Source organism: Haliotis rufescens, unplaced genomic scaffold (genome assembly GCF_023055435.1).
Source record: "Haliotis rufescens isolate VD_foot unplaced genomic scaffold, xgHalRufe1.0.p SCAF_15, whole genome shotgun sequence".
NCBI lineage: Eukaryota > Metazoa > Mollusca > Gastropoda > Lepetellida > Haliotidae > Haliotis > Haliotis rufescens.
The window spans coordinates 12,289,020-12,314,294 of NW_025963835.1; the positions used below are offsets into that span (position 1 = coordinate 12,289,020).

Below are 25,275 nucleotides of genomic sequence, written 5' to 3' on the forward strand. Positions count from 1 at the left end.
TAAATGTTTGTTACACACCACAAATTATGTTGTGCAGTTGTAGTTTATACTGCAACAAGATTCAAAAAGAGGAAGAGAATTTATGGATGTCATTTCGGTGAGTGAGTGAGTTAGATTTAATGCCGCTTTTAACATTATTCCAGTTATATCACTGCATGTCAGCTTAATGTGGGAGGAAAGTCCGAAGTGATGCAGGTCTCACTTCACTTCATTGAAACCCGCGTGCACGGGTATGGTGCTGACAAACCTAGAAACATAATCGGGGCCAGCCGGGATTTGAACCCACAATCACAGGTTTCTGGCATGCCTAGGGGACGCAACTCTGCATAGCGAATCACGGCGCCTTAGACGACTGGGCCACCCGTGCCCCCTCTTGATTTTGAGGAACATATTGAGGAGTATACACTTACTCCATCAGGTGAATAAATGCTATGAGGCAGAGAGAGGACATATATAGGTACTTGTAAGAACAACAAAAGTAAAAAGATAAAGTTCAAAACATAACAAGGGCTTCCTTGTTCAGCTTCCACCTTTGTTATATTTTCCCTTGATAAGTTTCAACCTTTGTTATATTATTACTTTTGTTCGTTCTTACAGGTATATGTCTGTTCTCCGCTTAAAAGCATTTGTACACCTGATGAAGGAGTAAGTATATACTATAAAACATTGTGTTCCTCATAATAAAGAAGGTAATATCAATATATTCTCTTCCTTATGTGTATCACTTCTAAATGCCATTCAAAGACAAGACAGAAAGAGACGCTGTGCAAAATGTACAAGTTTATTTACAGAATGACAAATATGTACAAATGGACAATGGCGTACATAGTGTTGAAAATACTTGACTATAAGTACAATCAGAATAAGTGTATATTAAAATCTTTAATCCTTCAGCTTTCTTCTGCAGGGCTGAAAATCTATCAAAATAATCTGAGATTGTTATTTGAAGGAAGGCTTTTACTTTCAAAGAAAAAGTAAAAAGAGAAAATATACATGACTTTTCCACACTTTTGGGGGATGCCTGAAATAGGTACCACACATATTGTTTTAGTTATTGTTCAGCAAAACCTAACATGTTCATTATTACAGTTACAATTCTGACAAGAAATGTATTGAGCTCTTGATTAAAATATAAACAGTTGAAGTGACCCATTACCGGTGCCAAGGATAAGATATATGAGGGGCGTTCAATAAGTTTTGCAACTTCAATATGAGAATATTGCAGAGAATGTCGCAGAATATCTTTTGCACTTTCATTTTTCAATATAATCTTCATTCACCTCCATACACTTATTCCATTTGTCCTTCAAGCTTTTAATACCACTTTTATAGAAATCCGCAGATTGGCCCTCTAACCACACCTCTGTGGCAGCCTTTATGTCCTCGTCATCCTGGAAGCTTCTTCCATGTAGGGCAGATTTCATTTGCCAGAAAAGGAAAATAGTCACTGGGGAGAAAGTCTGGGCTGTAGGGTGGGTGATTTAACTGTACAGCCTAGAGTTGCAAAACTTATTGAACGCCCCTCGTATCTGGCCAGGAATCCAGTTAAATCCGACATGGAGTCACTTCCATTTTCAGGGACCAATGACATGGTCATCTACACAACTTACTGACACTAAAGCTGAAATTCTTGCTGTTTGACTCATGATTAATGGCTTCATATTCCCCCCCTTGAAAATAACCAGAACACGGACAGATATTATGGTCTTATAAAACTTGGAGCTTCAAGTTGAGGGACTCTGATCTAAAGAATCTTGAATGTAAGAATCTGTCATGGTAATCTGCCTGGTGTCCTGGCTCCTGCGACATCACTGACATGCCCCCTGTAACGGCATGAGACAACTCTTGCTGCATCACCAGGCACTGAAGTCCCCAAATGAGTATTCTCCTTTTGTCTTCTTCTTCTTGACTGTCTCTGAGGAAGCATCTTCCTCGTCCTTACTTCGCTTACTGAAACACATCATGTGATAATAAAGAAATATATATCTGCCAGTTTTTGGAAATTCATACAAGCCTTGAGAAATCAATTGACTGCCAAATCCACATTTTATTCCCACCTTACAAAGACACAAGTTATTGAGCTCTTCTACCAGAAACTTTGACAGACAAGTCTTTTCAAGTATACACGAAATCCTGATTGCCTGAGTTACATTAACCTGTTCTCATCACATGATTTGTTTGTTTGTTGTTTAACGCCACGCTCAGCAATATTCCAGCTATATGACGGCAGTCTGTAAATAATGTAGTCTGGACCAGACAATCCAGTGATTGACATCATGAGCATCGATCCATGCAATTGGGATTCAATGACATGCATTAACCAAGTCAGCGAGCCTGACCACCTGATCCTGTAAGTCGCCTCTTACGACAAGCTTAGTCGCTTTTTACGGCAAGCATGGGTTGCTGAAGACCTATTCTACCCCGGATCTTCATGGGTCTCTCATCACATATAGCCATGTGTCTAGTTACTCCTGCCTAAACTGTTGATAAGTCCATACTCACAGTGTTGACATGTTGATGTATTTCCCAACACCCTTCTTGAAAACACGTGGTCCCTCTTCCTCCATCTTCCTCCGTTCCTTCTTCTTCCGCTCTGCTTCTGCTGCTGCCTTCTGTTTCTCAAGTTCATCTTCTCTTTCTTTCTTCAGCTGGCAACACAGATGGCTTACAATCCAGACTGATATTTGTATTCATTAGCCAGATGTTACCACAGATGAAATGTTCACATGAACACAAAGTCTTGTGTTTGATGTAAATAATAATAGGCTTTACTTTTACAGGAAAGAGAGAGGCTAATATGATATATAATTCATATTATAAGATAACACATTTAACATACATAATGTCTTGGAAAGATTTCATTTGCTAATCAAATACTAATTTAAAAAGCTCTTATTTCATGAACATCTTGTTAACGTGTTACACATGCAGAGATGACAACCCCAGTCAAGCAATTGAGAAAACTGGTGAGGTGAAAAGGGGATTATGGTTGTATTGTGATTGTCTGTGTGTTTTTGTCTGTTTGTTTGTTTGTTTGTTGTTTAATGTCGCACTCAGCAATATTCCAGCTATATGACAACAGTCTGTAAATAATCAAATCTGCACCAGACATTCCAGTGATTGACATCATGAGCATCGATCCACGCAATTGGGATACGATGACATGCACCAACCAAGTCACCATGCCTGACCACCCGATCCTGTTAGTCGCCTCTTACGACAAGCGTAGTCGCCTTTTACCTCAAGTATGGGTTGCTGAAGACCTATTCTACCTCGGATCTTCACGGGTCTTGTCTGTGTGTGGCTGCTTCTACTTGTCCAGATACATGCCGGTTTTATAGAGCTAGCCCACTGAGATACAGATTGACATTAATACCCACTAATACACAGACACTGACTACGAGCCAACCGGTCTTGTTTAAACCCCTTAATGCCAAGCACAGGATAACAACAAGTACCATCTTTCAATGTCTTTTGGAATGACGAAGCCAGGGATCAAACCACAGACTCGCTGCTCTCCGGGCAAATGCTGTATCCACTACACCACGGAGGTGGTCATTTTGTTTGTTTGTTTGTTTGTTTGTTGTTTAACGACACAGTCAGCATTATTCCAGCTATATGACAGAGGTCTGTAAATCGAGTCAATTGGGATAAGATGACATGCATCAACCATGTCAGAAAGCCTGACCACCCGATCCTGTTAGTCAACTCTTACAGCAAGCATGGGTTGTGGGAAGGTGATCGGAGGTGGTCATGGGAAATGGGAATGGACACTGCATTGTTGTGTTGATCAGTTGCCCTCATCTTCTCCATGCAGATTCAGACATACCTGTTCATCCGCTTCATCAAACGGGTTCACAAACACGATGACATTCTCAATCTTGATTTCTTCCTGGAACAAAGAGGATTAACAATTTAGTGTTTTTGTAAACTGGACGACAAGAAATGTCAAAGGACATAAACAAAAAAGAGGTGGAACTGAAAGGTTATGTTGAAATGTCTGACAACTAGCCTAACACTTACACTTGCAAGTTATGACAGGATCAAATACAGAAGTATGGCTAAAATGAGTGAAAAAGGATCATTCTTTTCAAACCTCAAGAGAAAATCCAACCATAAAAGTCTGTGACTCAGGATGAAATTATAACCAGATACCTAGTTTTATTTAAACTGCTCATGTTCAAATATAAGAACAAAACTAGTAAAATCCTGGATATTTTTTTATATTTGTATACTTATCCTGCATTAGTCTTTAATGTATATTACTGCTTGTTCTTGACAGAGAAAAGAGCTGAGTGATGGTCTTTGCTTGAAGTAGTTGTTCCAACTAGCTGAGAGGCCAACCCTATCACACAGCTCCCACGTGACCAAAGGAAGTGACGTCACGGATCCTCACATTACTCTGGAGTCCGGAACATCAAAAGGCATCGTAGGGAAGTACCTCTGCGACGGGTGGGTCTCGTTAGATGCAGTAATGCAGGATAAGTATACAAATATAAATACAGGATTTTACTAAATGTTTTTACTTATCCTGCATTTCTCCTTAATGCATCTTTATCTGACGGAATCGGTGGAGGGCATACCTGCAGATGTCGACTTTAATCTCAGAACTCTGTTTCTTTCAGCCAATCATCAGCTGTGTGGTCAGCAGCAAATGACCAATTCGTAGTTGGGAACCAAGAGTCAGGTATGCGGGGTGTCCACGTACGATGCAGTCATAGACGATAATCTTACTCAAGTTAAAGGTGTAGACTGACGTATCGAGCCGTATGGGTGTGGCATGAACCTTCCACTCCAGTGCACTTAAGCCAGGGGAGGTCAAGAGGCCGGCTCTGGACTGGAGGCAAGGTCAATGGCGTCTAGTAGTGGGCCACTACTTACGGACCAACTGTGTATGCCTTGCACATCCTCCAACGCAACATCTCACAGGTAGTGAGTGGCAAAGACTGTGTTCGATTGCCAGAAACACCCCTCCATGATGGTACGCAGGGAGCAGTTGCTGTGTAGTGCCTTGGTGGAAGCAACCGCCCAGATCTCATGCAGGTTGTTGGAGTGTGGGGGTCCAGTCCCCCGACTTCGTAGGCCTGGAAAATGATGGCTCGCAGCCAGAGGGCGATCATGTTGCAGCTGACTTCTGCTCGCGAGGTCGCTGATACCAGTACAAATAGGTGGTGTCGTCTGCGTCGTTCCTTGGACCGATGGATGTAACAACGTAAATCCCCCAACGGGCACAGGAGGAGCTCTTGATCGTCTTCCGCACCCACAATCAATGATGGGGAGGAATGGGGAACGATCTTTGGGGCTGTCCTGGGAGCTGGTTCTTGGCAATAAAGTCCCAGCATGAACTGTCCGAGATGAACTGCTCCATGCGCTCCATGCTCAAAGGGAACGCGCATGACATCCAGGGCGTGTAGCTCACTGACACGAGCGGTAGCAAGCCCCAGGGGGAAGACCGTGTTTTTTGTCAGATAGTTGAAAGACTCCTTGTCGAGGGGCTCAAAGAGCGAGTCTCCCAACAAGGTGAGAATGATTTTCAGATCCCAATCTGGTGGACAAAATTTCACCTTGAGTGAAGCAGAGCCTGTAGTTCTGGGATTTTCGCCATGCGCCGATCTCCCAGAACTGCCAGGACGGAGTTGAGTGCCACAAGGCAAGTCGTTATGGTACTACCCTTGAGTCTACACTTGTCGCGAAGATAGAGCAGGAACTCGGCCAGGAATTAAGGCGATGCAGTAGTGGGTGTCTTGCTTATTCCCCTGCAAAAGCTCTCGAAGGATAGCCACTTCATCGTATAGGCTCCTGGGGATCGGGCGATGAGCCATCGTGATGGCCTTCGCTGCTATGGCTGAATAACCTTTAGCATTCAGTGCTCTCTGTAGATGGACCAGACGTGAAGACATCGGGTCGGTGTTGGCTAATTCTCTGAGGTCAACGAACCAGGCCCCTGCCGGCCACCAGGGCACACCCAAAGTCAGAACGAGGTTCTGCATTGCGACGTTGCGACAGCCCGGAATGTGTTGGACCTGGAAATAGATCCACCAGGTGGAAGAAACGAAATGTCTGTTCCGAAGACACCAGACAGTTATGTTGTCCTGGTGTGGATTATCCCCCTACAGGTACCGGAGGTTGACGCCAAAAGTAAGAGTTACTTGAGAGACCAACGAATCTCTGTTTCCACATAAGCGAGTTTGTTCTCGGAATATCGAACAGAGGTGCGACGGTTGAACCTGGTCATGCGGTGGAGATCCTCAACTAACTCATGGGCGCGGTCCACAACCTGGAGAGAGTGGATCAGATAATCGCTCCGTCTGTAGCGTGGAGTTCAAGGGCCTTCATGTCTTTAACCTTGGGAGAGAGGTAGGGTCCGATCTAATGGCATCCTTACTATCCATCTCTAGGCTAGGGGAAGGAGCAACTTCCTCAAGTCTGTTCGCCAGCCAGTCTGCTTCCTGGTCTAGCCCAAGGTGGGACTCACCATCAGTGGATGTGTCATCATAGCTAGAGCGTCTATGGACAGGAGTGCGGCTCTCAGATTGTTGAGGCTTGGGAGAAGAGCGACAGTCACTCCGACGGGAGGAAGTACTGGGCGAAGCAGAGTCCAAGGAGTAACGGGAGGTAGACGGTAGATCGACGACCAATAGTAGAGGGGGGGTCTGTATAGGCGTCCGATGAGGCTCGCCACTGAGAGGTGCGACATTTAGAGGCACTGGAGGCGGCACTATCTGGTGGATAGGCGTCATCTGCATAGGCGCTTGGAGAGACGCATGTATAGGGGCTGTGGGCGGCGCTTATAGAGGCATCTGTATAGGCGCTGGGGATGAGGCTGAGGCAGAAGGCTTTGGCATCTGTTGCATGGCCTGCAAGTACTGGATGAACTGGAGGAGAGAGGTGTCCATCATAGGAAGCTGAAATGTAGGTGGGGATGCCTATTGGAAGCCATAGCCCAAGGGCATCTGTCCAGTGGACTGGACAGGCGCCATCAGGTAGGAGAGTGCCACGCCGGGCATCATGGTGGTGGCCGCCGCTGTCAGGGTACTCTGGGTAGAGACTGAGGGCGCCAACATCATGGCAACAGCAGACGTCTTAGAAAGAGAACTCTCGGAAGTGTCAGAAATCTTACGCCGGAGTTTTCTCGCCTACTGAGATCTCTGCTTTTGGGACCCACGGATGTATTGCCTGAAATCTACGGGGGAAAGTGGGAGACAGTCTTTACATTGAGAAGCCTGGAGGCAAGGAGATGTAGAATTAAAGCACAAAGGGTGGGGATCCTACCCCGACATATTACGCCAGCACTTAGAACAGGATGGCATGTTATCTGCAATGAAGCAGTGTAAAATCACAATGCATCCCCGCCCGATTATGTACGCTATAATTTGTTTTCCCACTATGGGTTTATGAAACAAATATTATGAAAAACGTAAGACAACATACAATGACAAAACAATATACTGGCAAAGGTACGGCATGGCTGAGGTACCAAGCAAGAAGTATATAGCATGTAAGCCAGTTCATAACTGTGTGGCCACGTAAAATATTCATGATGGCTACTTGAAGTAACAAGACACCTGGGATTACCATTGTTTTCTTTTTTAAGAAAACGCCAACAGGTGTCAAAAAAGTTATGCATAAGTTAAAACATAGAATGTACAAAGATACAAACTGTATGCACAACACAAGCACAATGAACATTAACTTAAGAAGCAAGTTTTAAACAAGTTTTAGGCTACAGATCAAAAACAGGTCTTCACTCAGCAAGTGACAAGAGTAATGTGAGGATCCGTGACGTCACTTCCTTTGGTCACGTGGGAGCTGCGTGATAGGGTTGGCCTCTCAGCAGGAGTGAGTGAGTGAGTGTGTATGGTTTTATGCTGTTTTTAGCAATATTCCAGCAATATCACAGCGGGGGACACCAGAAATAGGCTTCACACAATGTACCAATGTCGGGAATCGAACCCGGGTCTCCGGCGTGACGAGCAAACGCTTTAACCACTAGGCTACCCGACCGCCCTTAGCTAGTTGGAACAACTTCTTCAAGCAAGACCTTGACACAGCTCTTTTCTGTGTCAAGAACAAACAAGTAATATGCATTAAGGAGTAATGCAGGACAAGTAAAAAAATACAATCTTTTTGACACATTTTAGCTTTATGTATAGATCTTTTTATAAGTCCAAAACGTGCACAAAATAAACTTAAAGCAAAAATGTTGCTCTTCCAGCCTTTACTTATTCAATCAATTTTGTTACAGTCCCTCACAAGTTTGGCAGGAATCAGTACAGATTGATGGAATTATTAGGGCTGGGACGATACATCAACTGTGTGATCCGATACGTATCATGATACTTACATATGCTCTTATCTGTGGTGCATAAACCATCTTTTTGATAGACAGGATGGCCTAATAACTGGCACACTCATGACTTACAGTTGGCAGTGTGTAGTATGGCACAATGGATGAAAATATTTACATTTTCACACCACTAAATTTCACTACTAATTAGTGCTTGGTGTAACAGTTGTTAAAGCAAACGTTTAAGGTAAGAATCAATATTTTGTAGTTAGTGTGCGACGGTGATCGACACTTGTATCGAGAAGTAAAACATCAAGATCAACAGATGGATCAGTGTATCGTCCCACTACCAGGAATTATCTTGTGTCAAATATTGCTAATTAAAAATATTATGAGAGGTATATTATTTGGATGGAAATCACGCCAAATAGGTGAAACCCAGGAGGCCAGACACTAGGATTTCCCATGACCCTTCCGCTGTCCCCAGACCAGCGGCCAGTCCTCACCTTTGGTTTGTCATGTTTGTTGACTTCAATAGCTTCCATTTTGTCCAAGGTCTCCAAACCACCAACAATCCTGTAACGATGGCAACATACATTTCAATCCACTTATATACCAATGTGCTCATGTGTGTGTGAGTGTGGCTGCTTGTACTAGTCCGGACTAATGCCGATGTTAATGGTGCTAGTCCACTGAGATACAATGCTGCACTTGAACTCAGCATCCCGACTTCAAGCCACCAGACCTTGTTTTAGTTCCTAAATGATGATTGCCAGGTAGGGTAAGAACAAGTACCACCTATTGGTATGTCGTGTCCAGGGATAGAACTCCCGACCTTCAACTCTCCTGGCAGACACTCTACCACTAGACCACAGAGGTGGTCTTGAACCATCTATGAACTTGGTGATGTTTATTTCACCATATCCTAAATAATAAGAAATCATATTCTGTAAAGCTTACCTCCTTCCTGTTCATTGGGGTTGATAATTCAATTCCTGAACTGCCAGGTTTATGTTGTGAGTCAAAATATTCATGAAACCTGTTCATCAGTTCATCATTAACCATGAGTGAGTGAGAATGGTTTTACGCCGCTTTTAGCAATATTCCAGCTGTATTACGGCAGGGGACACCAGAAATGGGCTTCACACACTGTCGTTAACCATGTATTTGCTCGGTGATTGGGCTCTAAAAACAGCAGTCATGTGATAAACATCATCTTTTAGAGTGAGTGAGTATGGTTTTACGCCCCTTTTAGCAATATTCCAGCTATATCATGGCGGGGTACACCAGAAATGGTCTTCACACATTGTACCCATGTGTGGAATCGAACCCGGGGCTTCAGTATGACGAGGGAACACTTTAACCACAAGGCTACCCCACCAACCCTCATCTTTAAGAAATGACTTGTTTTATTTTAACCATGTCATTATGACTTTAACAGTATCATTGGCACACTAATACAAGGAACATATCTCTTCTGGCACAAAGGGTTCAACACTTGGTTCTGAGTCTAAAGTATACATAGTAGACCACCACAGCCAGACGTGCTACTCACTTGCCAAACACAGCATGTTTACCATCCAGATGTCGGGCGGACCTATATGTGAAGAAGCTGAAACATACCAAACATTGCAGTTGGAGCATGGTCTGTCTGTTTGTTTGTTTGTTTTTTAACGCCGCACTCAGCAATATTCCAGCCATATGATGGAGGTCTGTAAATAATCAAGTCTGGACCAGACAATTCAGTGATTGACATCATGAACATCGAGCCAGACATTGGGATACAATGACATGCATCAACCAAGTCAGCGAGCCTGACCACCTGATCCTGTTAGTCGCCTCTTATGATAAGCATAGTCGCCTTTTACGGCAAGCATGGGTTGCTGAAGACCTATTCTAACCTCGATCTTCAGTGGTCGGTGCATGGTCTTAATATATACTATATTTAAATTTCTACATGGACAATTCACCACTAATCACAGAAAGATAACTATCTGATGTTTCATCATCTTGTTGGGCCAATGTCAACTACACACAACCGAGACTTGTTAGTGTTAGGTCACTGTCAACTACACACAACTGAGACTTGTTAGTGTTCGGCCACTGTCAACTACACACAACTGAGACTTGTTAGTGTTAGGTCACTGTCAACTACACACAACTGAGACTTGTTAGTGTTAGGCCACTGTCAACTACACACAACTGAGACTTGTTAGTGTTAGGTCACTGTCAACTACACACAACCGAGACTTGTTAGTGTTAGGTCACTGTCAACTACACACAACTGAGACTTGTTAGTGTTGGGCAACTGTTAGTGTTAGGTCACTGTCAACTACACACAACTGAGACTTGTTAGTGTTAGGCCACTGTCAACTACACACAACTGAGACTTGTTAGTGTTAGGCCACTGTCAACTACACACAACTGAGACTTGTTAGTGTTGGGCAACTGTTAGTGTTAGGTCACTGTCAACTACACACAACTGAGACTTTTTAGTGTTGGGCAACTGTTAGTGTTAGGCCACTGTCAACTACACACAACTGAGACTTGTTAGTGTTAGGCCACTGTCAACTACACACAACTGAGACTTGTTAGTGTTAGGCCACTGTCAACTACACACAACTGAGACTTGTTAGTGTTAGGCCACTGTCAACTACACACAACTGAGACTTGTTAGTGTTAGGTCACTGTCAACTACACACAACTGAGACTTGTTAGTGTTAGGCCACTGTCAACTATACACAACTGAGACTTGTTAGTGTTAGGTCACTGTCAACTACACACAACTGAGACTTGTTAGTGTTAGGTCACTGTCAGCTACACACAACTGAGACTTGTTAGTGTTGGGCAACTGTTAGTGTTAGGTCACTGTCAACTACACACAACTGAGACTTGTTAGTGTTAGGCCACTGTCAACTACACACAACTGAGACTTGTTAGTGTTAGGCCACTGTCAACTACACACAACTGAGACTTGTTAGTGTGAGGCCACTGTCAACTACACACAACTGAGACTTGTTAGTGTTGGGCAACTGTTAGTGTTAGGTCACTGTCAACTACACACAACTGAGACTTGTTAGTGTTGGGCAACTGTTAGTGTTAGGCCACTGTCAACTACACACAACCTAGACTAGTTAGTGTTAGGCCACTGTCAACTACACAGAACTGAGACTTGTTAGTATTGGGCCACTGTCAACTACACACAACCAAGACTTGTTAGTGTTAGGCCACTGTCAACTGCACACTGCACACTACTCACAACTGAGACGTGTTAGTGTTGGGCCCGCTGTTGGCCATGCTCAGCATCCCTCTGCCTGTGTGGGTCAGGTTGGGTTTGAACTCGTCCTTGAAGGCAGGACCCCAGCATGATTCTCCACCTGTGTATCGCAGACAAAAGTACTCTCCCTTAACGTGACACCTTTCACTCCATAAAACTCACTGTGAACAAGCAATACTCAATGCTGACATCTACATGGTAGAAAGTCTGTCCATAAAAGTAGAAAATCATAGCATACATGGATATATGATTTTACTCCTTAAGAAAAGTTATCATACGTAATGCAAATATAAAACCAAACCTCATTCAAGCCAAAATAAGGTCTACTATGGATGTAGCAGGGCATGGAGTCATCCACAGCTTACATCCATACCTGGTCAGCTTGCAGACAGGATAGTTTGAATCCCATCACAGGACTCAGAAATATTTGGTCTACACTGACATAAAAACAATTCATATCTCCATGTCAGAATGTCATTTTTCACATGATTTTGATAATCTACTATGAATCCACCTGGGAGTGAAATAAATTTCTCAGTGGGAGAATAAATCCCTTATACCCCACCATGAAGAAGACAGACTGCACATGAATTTTGGGGCAGGAGAATAAATCCCTCTTACCCCGCTTCGAAGCAAAAAGCTGCACGCTTTTACCGAGTCAATGAAAGTCATGTGACATAGCACAAGTTAACCTCAGCTCAATAGAACAGCTGTTCTATTAACTTTGAAATTGTATTAATCCTTTACAGTGGCAGAATAAAATTTGTCTGTATGAAAAAATCGTTGTGGTGGTATCACGGGGGGTACATGTGGTTTTATACGTCCTGTGTTAGGTTTTATACCACTTTCTAGAGGCAAACAGCTGCACAGTGGCCTGAAGCTCATAGTATTAAACCTAACATGGGATGCATAAAACCACATGTACCCCTCATGACTCTGCTACAACTTATAACATACTTTTTGACAAAATGTCTTTTTCTGACAGTAAACTACACCATAGGTGAGGTGAGGTGAAATTAGGATTAACGTCACATCCAAGATTATTGCACTTATATAGCGACGTGCATGCACGTGTGTGTGTGTGGCTGCTTGTACTAGTCCGGACTGATGCCGACTTATAGTGCTAGCTCACTGAGATACCATACCAGTTTAACATGAATACCCCACTCAGACACAGTATACTGACTCCCAGCTGACCAGTCCTTGTTTTAGCCCCCAAGTGCTGAGCACCAGACAGGGTAACAACAAGCTCTCCGGGCGGATGCTCTACCACAAGACCACGGAGGCGATCTACACAATAGAGTGTAAGAGTTAACTTGTTACTCACCCTTCCCGGTGCCGGTTGGATCTCCACCTTGGACCTGGGGAAGAACATCACCCAACATTACAAACATGGCATCTTCATCCCCATCCATACTAAGCATGGTAACAGTTGAAAAGAAACAGTTCAACACTTTCAACCAACTAGCAACTAGATGTTAAATGTTTTTGACCACCATTGGAACAGATTTCATATATTAGGCAGAGCTGTACACCAACAACACACATGATCAACTCACAATGAAGTTCCTGATGGACCGGTGGAATATCAGTCCGTTGTAGTACCCCCTGCCACACAGCTGCATGAAGTTCTCGCACGTTTTGGGCACCTGCAACAACAACAACACACAATAAAACTACAACTGCAGTACATCCATGACAAGATCAATTTGATAATCATGATAATCATGATAAAAAAGAAACCCTCTGGAATTTTGCCAGTCGTTTTATGGCAGTCTGTAAATATGCTCGTCGTAAGAGGCGACTAACGGGATCGGGTGGTCAGGCCTGCTGACTTGGTTGATGCATCGTATACCAATTGGGTGGTTCGATGCTTGTGATGTATACCACTGGAATATCTGGTCCAGACTCAATTATTTACAGACCGGTATCACATAGCTGAAATATTGCTGAGTGTGGCGTTAAACAACAAACAAACAAACAAACTGATCCATACATCCAGCTTACTATGACCAATTATACATGTCATAAAAATTAAACCAAAATACACACGGGTTTTTTTCAGACCATCATCATTTTCAACCAATGTGTGTCCAATCATATTTGGGTTTCAAAAGTACACATGGGTGAGTGACTCCATCTACTGGTTACATGGATTTCCTTGACAGGAAAACCTCAAGATTTGAACACACACAGAAGTTGCCCACCATGTCACAGAAGATCTCTATGTTGAGGGTGCCGTGGCTTGTCACCATCCTCACGTAACCCTTTTTGCGGACACGCTCATATCTCAAGACGTCTTCATGGATCAGAGCTGAAAACAGATCATGTTGGTAACTCGTTGGAGGATCACTAATTAGTCCAGTGGTTTCCGTGAGTGAGTGAGTGAGTATGGTTTTACACTTTTAGCAATATTCCAGTAATATCACAGCGGGTTAATTTTAGTTTTGTACTTAAGATTTTAATGTTTGAGACCATGTACTTTCCTAAACTGCAATATGATATATAAACAAGAGTGAATGTGTGAGTGAGAAGTACCCCCAGTATGTTATTTTCTGTATAAAAAAAACAACAAAGTAAGATGTACTGATAAGTTGTGCTTTATGTCATGGGCTTTCTGCTACCCTGGGCGGAAGCCCATTTATGTAACAGGTGTGTCTTTCTAAAAACAATAAAAGAAAAAAAAAAAAAGAAAAAAAAAAAAAATCACAGCGGGGAACACCAGAAATGGGCTTCACACATTAAACCCACCTGGGGAATCGAACCCGGGTCTTTGACGCGATGACCAAACGCTTTAATCACGGGGCTACCTACCACCCACCCCTTATGATGAAATGCATAAAAAGTGAGTTCAAGAATGTTGAGCACAAGGCCTTTAAGTATGTTAAGACAGTTCTACGTCTTCAACCAGGTAAGCTAAGTCTACAGTCTACCAGGTGTCAAATTTGGATTTAATGAAACTAAACCCCACTCAGCAAGTGTTGCATCGCCTGATCCTCACAAGTCAAAGCATACACAGGACAAGCTATGAAAATTGGGGATTTTATTGAAATATATGTACATCAGTCCAAGGAAAAGTGCTTTCAAAGAGTTTGACTGCTGGCACTTACTTCTGAGTAATGTATGTAAAATTAAAATATTAAACTTTCTTTCCCACTAAATATGATGTAGCTTACCAGACTCCTGCTCCGTCTGCGGGGTCACTGCAGTGGACGTGAAGGAGGCTGATACTGCCCCAGTTGAGTAGGATGCCTAGTCAGCAAACATTAACATGATATAGAACATACATGTTGTGCTAAGTTAGCAAATAGCCTTGTCAGCAAAAAAATACACAACATAAAACATGTTGCCTTGTCAGCAAGAACATACACTACATTTAACATATTGCCTTGTCAGCTAAAATATACACTACATTTAACATATTGCCTTGTCAGCTAAAATATACACTACATATAACATATTGCCTTGTCAGCAAGAACATACACTACATTTAACATATTGCCTTGTCAGCTAAAATATACACTACATATAACATATTGCCTTGTCAGCAAGAACATACACTACATTTAACATATTGCCTTGTCAGCTAAAATATACACTACATTTAACATATTGCCTTGTCAGCTAAAATATACACTACATATAACATATTGCCTTGTCAGCAAGAACATACACTACATTTAACATATTGCCTTGTCAGCTAAAATATACACTACATTTAACATATTGCCTTGTCAGCTAAAATATACACTACATATAACATATTGCCTTGTCAGCAAGAACATACACTACATTTAACATATTGCCTTGTCAGCTAAAATATACACTACATATAACATATTGCCTTGTCAGCAAGAACATACACTACATTTAACATATTGCCTTGTCAGCAAGAACATACACTACATTTAACATATTGCCTTGTCAGCTAAAATATACACTACATATAACATATTGCCTTGTCTGCAAAAATATACACTACATATAACATATTGCCTTGTCTGCAAAAATATACACTACATATAACATACTGCATTGTCAGCTAAAATAAGCACAAGTACCGTCAAGGCCCCTGCACATGTGAGAACTATGTGTTCACATAGAATCGTCAAACTACAACAAATATGACTTTTAATGAGTCAAAGTATGGCACTTATGATATATGTATCCATTCTCTGTCAATAAAAGTTCATTTCAAGGCGTCAATAGCTGTAATCTGACTGTGGTTGCTGTTAAAAACGATGAGTTGTGCGATCTTCCGATCACTTCACACATGTTTTCGCCGAAATTGATTTAAACAATATTAAAAGGAATTTTGAATAAAATATAATGACTCAAGTTACAAACATAAGTCTAGATATACAATGAACACTTTTTATAACCAGACAGTGTAATTACATGTTTAATTTGCATACTTCAGTACGGACTTGTTGACATGGTATTTCCGGTGTAACATGCTCACGGTAGTGTCATTGAGTTGGGGGAAAAACCATCAAAACTCATTATGACGTGTATAATGCGCACCCCCCTCTACACAACTGTGTTTTTTGGAAAAAAAGAGTGCACTATACTCAAGGAAATATGGTAAGCACAGTCGGTATTCCAGGTGAGGTAGAGCACAGCTTTCATCACTGTAGCAGGTCTTTTCCCTTGTGATGACTCAATACAATTATTACCCATACTCATATACCTGTGTGCTCCACAGCCAGGCTAATGTCGTGGGTAATGATTACTAGTAACTTGGCATTCATGGGGTTACTTCCCTACAGTGAGGCAGTAAACAGATGGAAGTAGCCTGTAGTGAAAGCCGAGAATAATATAAATACTGTGTCAACTTACGGCATTGAACTTGTCTGCCTTGGCTTTCTGCTCATTTGTAATACCCTGAAAATATCAAAGTATGAAGTGAGATATAGTAGATTAAAAACCTTAACAGTGAAATAAATGCCATTTTGAAAGACTTGAACACTTTCAGGATGTAGATAATTGGCAGGGGAATACAACATCCCAGTGGAACCTGATGATGTTACCATGGTTACCAAACAAAAGTTGCATCTGATGATTGGTTGGATAAGAGTGAGTGAGTTGCATTGAATGCCACTTTGAACAGAATTCAAAATATATCACGTAAACACACACACACACTACTCAACATATCCTAGGGATGAACTGCTCATTTCAGAATACACTGAACTGATTACTTATGATGTAGCTATTGTTCCAAGTCTAAGTCCTTGCGAATCAACCACAAGCATTGAAGCATTACAATTCCTAGTGCAACAATACAATGTATAAAATTATATTGTTATACATGTTATAGGTACAGACAAAATTCTTGTGATTTAGTGAGTAAGTGAGTGACATGCGTTCCACAGTATTTCAGTTACATGACAGCACATTGGGTTGATGTGGTAGGAAAGCCCACAGTGATGCTTGTTTGTTTTCAGCTATATGATGGCGGTTTCTAAATAATCGAGTCTGGACCAGACAATCCAGTGATTGAGCATCGATCCTCGCAATTGGGATTGATGACATGCTTCAACCAAGTCAGCGAGTCCGACCACCCGATCCCGCCACAGTGATGCTGGTCTTAAGATGGTCACACTTTGGTGAAACCCACAAGCACAGGTGACAAACCTAGAGACATAATCAGGACAAAACAGGGATTCGAACATTTCCATAGGTAGTCTAAGGTTCTTGGCATGTCTGAGGATCACAGCTCTCGTAACCCACCAGCAGGTGGAGATCCTTGGGTTTGTAGTCGCGGTCCAGTTCTTCAAGCGCATCCCGGGCCTCTGAGTTGATGTTCTTCAGGCGGTACTTGGGGTCAGTCTTGGACAGCTCGCTGTCTGAACACAAATAGAAGGTGGTGGCTATGTAGCATTGTTTGTTTGATTGTTATTAATTACCACACTCAGCAATATGACTGCAACAACACTCCGTCAATAACGGAGTCTAATTCAGACAAACTAGTGACTGATGTTATGAGCACAGATCCACAGTGACACCATCAACTAAGTCACCTAGTCTTACCACCTGATTCATTAAGCCACCTCCATTGACCAGCAGAGTGTTGCTGGGGACCAATTCTAAACCCATCTTCCTGAGGCAAGGGAATTAACCGACTATAAGGTGAAATGAAATGGGGCCCGTCAAGATTATTGCACTTACATAGCGACGGCTGTGTGTGTGCATGTGCGTTTGTTTGTACTAGTCTGGACTAATGCTAATTTTAATAGTGCTAGCCCACTGAGATACAATGCCGCAGTTTAACATGAATACCCCACTCAGACACAGTATACAGACTCCAAGCCGACCAGTCCTGGTTTTATCCCATTATGCAGAGTGCCAGGCAGGGTAACAACAAACAGCATCTTTGAAAGTCTTGGTATGACCTTGGCACTGACCTTCAGCTCTCCGGGAAGACGCTCTATCCACTAGATCATGGAGGTGGTATATCACTCTAAGAATAGACATGGCAGAGGATCTAGAACTTCCTCAAACTAAGTTGTGTTGATGAACCAAAACGTCACTGCTAAATGACCTCACCTTCATCAGGAACTTTCAAGTTGTTTTTGATGTGGTAGAAATCTGACATGTTGAACTTGTCCAAGTTTGTAGGATCCTGAAACAACATAGGTACACATCGTCAAATACCACGGCAATTAGTGGTAAAATAATTGTGATAACATACACCAGACAAGCACAATTTTTCCATGATGCCAAGGTCACTTAGGTGAGCTAAAAATGTTAGTCATCACAAAACAATTATCATCTAGACAGTTTTAACTTGAAACATGATGCCATATCAGGCCTCAAAGTTGCGACTAAAATGGTCGCCAGTGCAACCCAAATTTGAGCTTGTCTAGTGTCTAAAATTCAGCGGTAGCCAAATGACTACCTTGAAAAATATCTTGTGGCAACTTAATTCTATTGCTACACATCCATAGACACAAAAATAGATAACAGCTGATCTTGGAAAACACGTCCGCTAATAACTGTGCTCGCAAATAATTCCTCCTAAAGTTGACAATGAACCAAAATACATAATATTACTGTAGTTTGTACTTTATTTCAGTTGACAATGCTCAATGGAGGAGCAGGGATATACCGATATTATCTAGTAACATAAATTGTATCATTGTTCCAGTCACAAGTAACAAAATTCAAGTGAAGTTTCCACTAATATACAATTTCAAGGCTACTGCTATAACTGTACATATCAAAATAGTTACTTGATAAAAGATAATTTCAAATGCCTTTGGCTACCTACAATATTGGCTTGACGTCTTGATTTTAACACTGGCTGCCTGGAAAAATACTTGTAGCCATAAAACTGAAAACTTTGAGGCCTGCATATACATGTTGTCATCAGTTCTTTTCACATTTTTCACAAAAGTGAGTGAGTTTGGTTAAATCAGTTTTGAACAGTATTTCAGTTTTATATAACGGTGTGTCAACTTGATGTGAGAGGAAAGTCCAAAGTGATGCAGGTCTTCAGGGTGTGTGATAGGTTTAAGGGCCACTGACTGATTGTCAATCAAAATGTCCTTATGATTTTTTTCAAAATTTGGTCATGATATAAAAGAGAGTCCAATTGAAAGTTGATAAAATCAAGAAAATGTCCAAATGCCATTGTCTGGAGCAAAATCACTGCAGTCATCATGGCCTTTATGTTTATCACTTTGGAGAAACCCACAAGCAGTGGCATGGTGCTGACAAACCTTGACACATAACACAAACCGGGATTCGAACTCACAATCTTTCTGGCATTTTTGGGTACACAACTCTGTACACCGTGCCCCCGAAGAAAATAGTGAATAATATGTTCATGGATGTCTGCTGGTCAATGCTTATGCTGCAGACCCATACATCATGTACACGTAAACATTTCCTTGTACTGCTTTCATACCTGGATGGTAAGGATGTCCCTCCGAGTAAACGACTCGTCGGTCAACAGATCCCGAAGGTTGGTCACTTTCAGGTTCAGTCTCTCAACAGCCTGAAATGAAAAGTAAACCCATTTCAGAACAACATCAGACATAGTGAGTGAGTATGGTTTTATGCCACTATTAGCAATATTACAGCAATATGAAAGAGGGAGAAACCACTTTCAGGTTCAGTCTCTCAACAGCCTGAAATGAAAAGTAAACCCATTTCAGAACAACATCAGACATAGTGAGTGAGTATGGTTTTATGCCACTATTAGCAATATTACAGCAATATGAAAGAGGGAGAAACCACTTTCAGGTTCAGTCTCTCAACAGCCTGAAATGAAAAGTAAACCCATTTCAGAACAACATCAGACATAGTGAGTGAGTATGGTTTTATGCCACTATTAGCAATATTACAGCAATATGAAAGAGGGAGAAACCAGAAATGGGTTCACATATTGTACCCATGTGGGGATTCAGACTAGTTGTAGCATTGCCAATGTGATCATGGTGATGTCAGTGATGTGAAATAATAACTTTTACCATATTTCATATGTCTGGAGATAAAATGGACTGAATCCTGAACCTGTAACTATGGTAACTGTATCTGCGAAATGGTCTTACAGCAGTCATTTGTATCAAAACCTAATATATATTCTGATTTCACCAGGACTTTGGAGTCACATGGTTTCACCACTTGTAGAAGCCCTCATGCATGTGGGAAATTGATCCTAGTACACAGACATACCTCATAGGAATACACATTGCCTGTGGTCTTGATGGCCACGATGTGAGTGTTCTCGTTGAATATCCTGTAGGTGACTGGGCAGTGATAGCGGTCTGGAATACAAACATGCATCATGTTACAGAGGAACACAAACATGCATCATGTTACAGAGGAACACAAACATACATCCTGTTACAGAGGAACACAAACATGCATCATGTTACAGAGGAACACAAACATGCATCATGTTACAGAGGAACACAAACATGCATCATGTTACAGAGGAACACAAACATGCATAATGTTACAGAGGAACACAAACATGCATCAGGTTACAGAGGAACACATCAAACACGCATCCTGTTACAGAGGAACACAAACATGCATCCTGTTATAGAGGAACTCAAACATGCATCCTGTTACAGAGGAACACAAACATGCATCCTGTTACAGAGGAACACATCAAACATACAATCTGTTCTTCATGCTGTAGGGGAACAAGTCATACATATATTAATAACAATGTGTTATATGGGAATACATCAAATATACAATGTGTTACAGGGGAATACATCAAATATACAATGCGTTATAAGGAAACAAACAAACTGTCCAATTGTAAAGATATCATAAGGACTAGTAGAAATTTGCCCTTTTTAAGGGTTTTGCTATAAGCTATCATTATAAGGACTAGTGGACAAAAACTGTTAGTTTCTAACCCTGCTTTACATTTGATGCTACTCTATCAATGTGCTCGGTGACATCATGTGTAGTGTGTCTCGATGCTTGGGCATCATTACCTGGAGAACATTATGATGTCATGATAGTGGTGTGTATGTAAGGCTTTGACACTGCAAGGGTAGACCATCAGAATAATCCTTACAGGGAATGCATGGTATGTACAATAGAAGAACCCTTTGTCTCATACTGGTTGTTGGTTGGTTTGTTTGTTGTTTAACGCTGCACTCATCAATATTCAAGCTAATTGACGGTCTGTACCAAACAATCCAGTGATTAATATCATGAGCATCGATCCACGCAATTGAGATCGATGACATGCATCAACCAAGTCAGCAAGCCTGACCACCTGATCCCGTTTGTCGCCTCTTAAGACAAGCATAGTCACCTTTTACAGCAAGCATGGGTTGCTGAAGACCTATTCTATCTCGGATCTTCATGGGTCTGTCTCATATTGGAGTGAGCTGGGTATCATATAAATATTATCATAATTGTTTGAGTACATAACAGTAAACACTTGAAATGTCTAAATTGAAAACGTTTGTTTATCCTATCAAAGAAAAATTGTAATTAATCCTAATCATAAACAATTTACTGCTCCTCATAAAGTACATTGAAACGTAGATGTTAGAATGAAGCAGAAAGGAAAATCAAGACAAAGTATACTGTTTGGGGCATTTAACTACATGCTCAACATGCTATATTAGATTTACCTTTAGCATTCTTATGAAATGTCAGCTTGGTCAGGTCCTTGGAGGTCATTTTCTTAAAACAGAAGTCAAGAACATGTACATGAATTAGCAACTTCAGGCAGGAATGTGTCACTTGAAGGAAGACTTGCTGATGCCAGAATGAATTAATCAATAAAATATTTAGGCCAAATATAATAACAGTCTTGGTTCTCAGGCACCACCAGTATCAGCATAAAGTCTGCCGCATGTTTTGTTTTATTTCCATTTTCAAAAAAATATCAAAATCCTAATACTTAAACACAATGCTGTCAACATTAGATTTAATATTACTAACACAAAAACCATGCAATTATTCTTTGACTCAACAGTAAAAATAACAATCCTATCAATGCATCTATTTCCCTGGTAAAGCATTCATTCAGAAGTGTTCAATCAAAACCACAATGCTGTACTTCAAACACATTCAAAGAGATGTTTCTGCATATTATATCACGAAAAACAACTCACATTCACCCTGTAATTAACTTAACTCTTTCTGGTCATCTTCACATATGGTGTTCAAAGATCTTAATGAGAAATAATGCATATTTTGTACAAATTGTAAATAATAAATATAAAGAATATCAGTGCCTTGATGACAATAATGCCTCCTAAATGTTTGTTTTATGAATGTATGTAAGATGTGAGGTCAAATTGCGTTTAACGTTGCGTCCAAGATTATTGCACTTATATAGCGATGTGCATGCACATATGTGTGTGGCTGCTTGTACTAGTCCGGACTGATGCCAATTTATAGTGCTAGCTCACTGAGATACCATGCTGCAGTTTAACATGAATACCCCACTCAGACACAGTATACTGACTCCAAGATGACCAGTCCTTGTTTTAGCCCCTTAATGCCGGGTAACAACAAGTACCATCTTCCAACGTCTTTTGGTATGACGTGGCTGGGGATCGAACCCCGGACCATCCGCTCCCCGGGCGGACGCTGTACCACAGGACCACGGAGGCGGTCGAATGTATGTAAGACTGATAACAACACTGTGATGTATTTGTATCATGTGTATATGTGCTCTACCTGTACCTGAATAAAGAACAATTAAAAGTATATGAAAACTATGAATAAATTAATAATTATATAACCACCTAATGGGTGGCCCAGTCGTCTAGAGCGCCGCAAATGCCTGTGCAGAGTTGCGTCCCTTGGGCATGCCAGAAACGTATGATCATTGGTTCGAATCCTGATTTGCCCCGATCATGTATCCAGGTTTGTCAGCACCATACCCATACTTGTTCGTTTTACCAAAGTGGTAAACGTCTGAGACCTGTAGCACTTGGGCTTTCCCCCCACATTAAACTGACATGCTGTGATATAACTTAAATACTGTTAAAAGTGGCATTAAACCCAACTCAAGCACATACTTGATATATAACCGTATACTTCATACTTGAAGCCCAGAATTTGTAGTTAGAAGCAAAGGTGTAAAATGTAGGTTTGCTGAGGTTATATTTCAAAACAAAAGTTATTCCATAATTTGCTACAGCACTCGTTATATTTTCAACAGTTTGTCAAAACAAGCGGAAGTAACTCATTTCTGTGGCAAAGCCATAGGTATATATTGTTGCAAAATATATTTCCAACCTCAAATTCCATTCAGTGTATACCATAACTCTGTTTTGCCCAAATAGATAAACCAGGGCTGATTCAAGAAGTTAAGATGACGTAGCTTATTATCAGTACCTTTGGTATGTACAGACCAAATACAAGTACCATATTCGATGTAATAAGCAATATTTGCAACTACATTGGCAAGTGAACAATCCCAATTAGCACCCCTTGTACACAATGTACACAAGACTTATTTATTCGTGTATAATACGCACCCTCTATTATGGGCAATTAAATTCTGGAAAACATATCTGTCATGTATAATACGCACAGATTTTTCTTTTGTATCAAACCACGAAATTTACAATCTTTGAACTCTTTTTTTCTTTCACACACAAATTAATTTCTAATAAGAGCACCCTATTTCTAATTTTTGAGAGCACCCTGGGCACTTATTACGTTGAATATGGTAAATAGTGAGAATTTTGTTATCCCTATTAGAACAAACCTCTCCAGTAACTGGGCTCACTCCATACTTCTTCAAGAAGGGATAAATGTTCCTGAAATAAAACAATCACACTGGTATTCTACAATGAGGGTATAAGTATAACAGTAGAACACTTTGGTAAATTGATATTTTGGTAACAATGATTTTAACACTATTATCATGATTATTCCTAACTGATATAAGTTTTCATGCATTATGAAGATCATGATTTAATACCGGACATAATGCTCAATCACATATCAATGCTGATGGCGAAAGAACAGGTTGGGATTTTAGATATCACTTATTGTTACAATGGAGCTAAAAAGAAGGGTCAAAGCTATTTGGTAAATGGGTTGGCAAATCGACAATAATGAATGTGTGAGCATAGGCCATTCCTTGTTTGTATATGTACTGTAACCTTTCTTTGACCATGCTTGTCATGTTAACCTGGTCAGTCAAGGATAAAACAGAATGGCCAACAGGCACTATTCATCAGAATATAAGGCATCTGTTTCTTTTTCAAACCTTACATTAAGTCAAAAATTATTCCTTCCTTGGTGCACAGTGGATGTTCAAATGGCTGCAGAGACAGACTGAAACATGAAAGAGAATATGTTATTAATGTTTACAATAAATATTACAAGTTTGACAGAAAATATCATTTTTTTCATATTTAACTTGAATTTGTGGTGACTGGTTATGGTATGCATAAAAGTATCTGCTCCAGTTTAACATGTCTAGTCCTAACCTCCACAGTTAGACACAACCGTAGTAGATCCTAATATGTAAAAACATGTGACCATACACGACTTCATTTGTTCTCATGCACCAAAACGATAAACAAGAATGTACCTTAACCTAAAATCATGTAACTCTCGACCTCCATACATGCCATAATGACAGGGTTTTAGACATCACTCTCACTTCAATATTAGTGTTCTTTTGCCTAGAAAATGCATCCCAACGAACTTCAAAAACATTTTGAAATTTGACGCACATACCTGCAGCAGTGGAAAGGTAGTCTCCTGAATCTGGCATTTTGCCCCGTGTTCTGTTTCCCTTTGTAGCCACCCCACTCATTCCTCCACTCAGTGGTGGTCAGGTACCTGCCAAAAAAAACGTGTGATCGAAATATGAACAGACATAGTCCGAGTGGGAAAAGTGGGCAATCTTCAGTGTGGAAAACCAAGTAAAAGTTAAAATAAGAATAATGTAGTTCTACAGACAATGTTAGTGTCATTTATCAATTATACTTACAGTTTATCTTTCTGATGCTGTTTCTTCCCCATTTTGAGTCCCTCTTATTCGTCTAGTCAACACAAGCGGAAGTTGTTATGTTGAGGAACACTACAGCTCCGCACTCAACTTGTTTCCTTATTTCATTGGTTAAAAAAAGTAAACAGTCTATTTATAGATATCCACATGTTCGTTTGCTTTCCTCGACAGCACAACGAAAGGTTGAAACAATGAAGCCACGGAACTCAGCAATATTCCAGTTGTATGTCGAAATATCGCTGGCGT

At 41.0% G+C, this 25,275-nt stretch overlaps 1 protein-coding gene across 1 annotated transcript; it reads right to left on the bottom strand.

Annotated features, from left to right (window-relative positions):
- Positions 1-1,290: 1,290 nt before the first annotated feature.
- LOC124111350 (RING-type E3 ubiquitin-protein ligase PPIL2-like) lies at positions 1,291-25,127 on the bottom strand. The gene is made up of 20 exons (XM_046471009.2): positions 25,012-25,127; positions 24,756-24,860; positions 24,285-24,347; positions 23,773-23,824; positions 21,677-21,728; positions 20,247-20,338; positions 19,477-19,566; positions 18,114-18,189; positions 17,298-17,413; positions 16,404-16,448; positions 14,741-14,816; positions 13,772-13,878; positions 13,124-13,213; positions 12,892-12,925; positions 11,547-11,664; positions 9,843-9,899; positions 8,794-8,863; positions 3,830-3,892; positions 2,503-2,648; positions 1,291-1,950 (listed from the first exon to the last, which is right to left on the bottom strand). The coding sequence occupies exons 1-20, from the start codon at positions 25,041-25,043 to the stop codon at positions 1,854-1,856; spliced, it is 1,581 nt and encodes a 526-aa protein (XP_046326965.2). The 5' UTR covers positions 25,044-25,127; the 3' UTR covers positions 1,291-1,853.
- Positions 25,128-25,275: the final 148 nt, after the last annotated feature.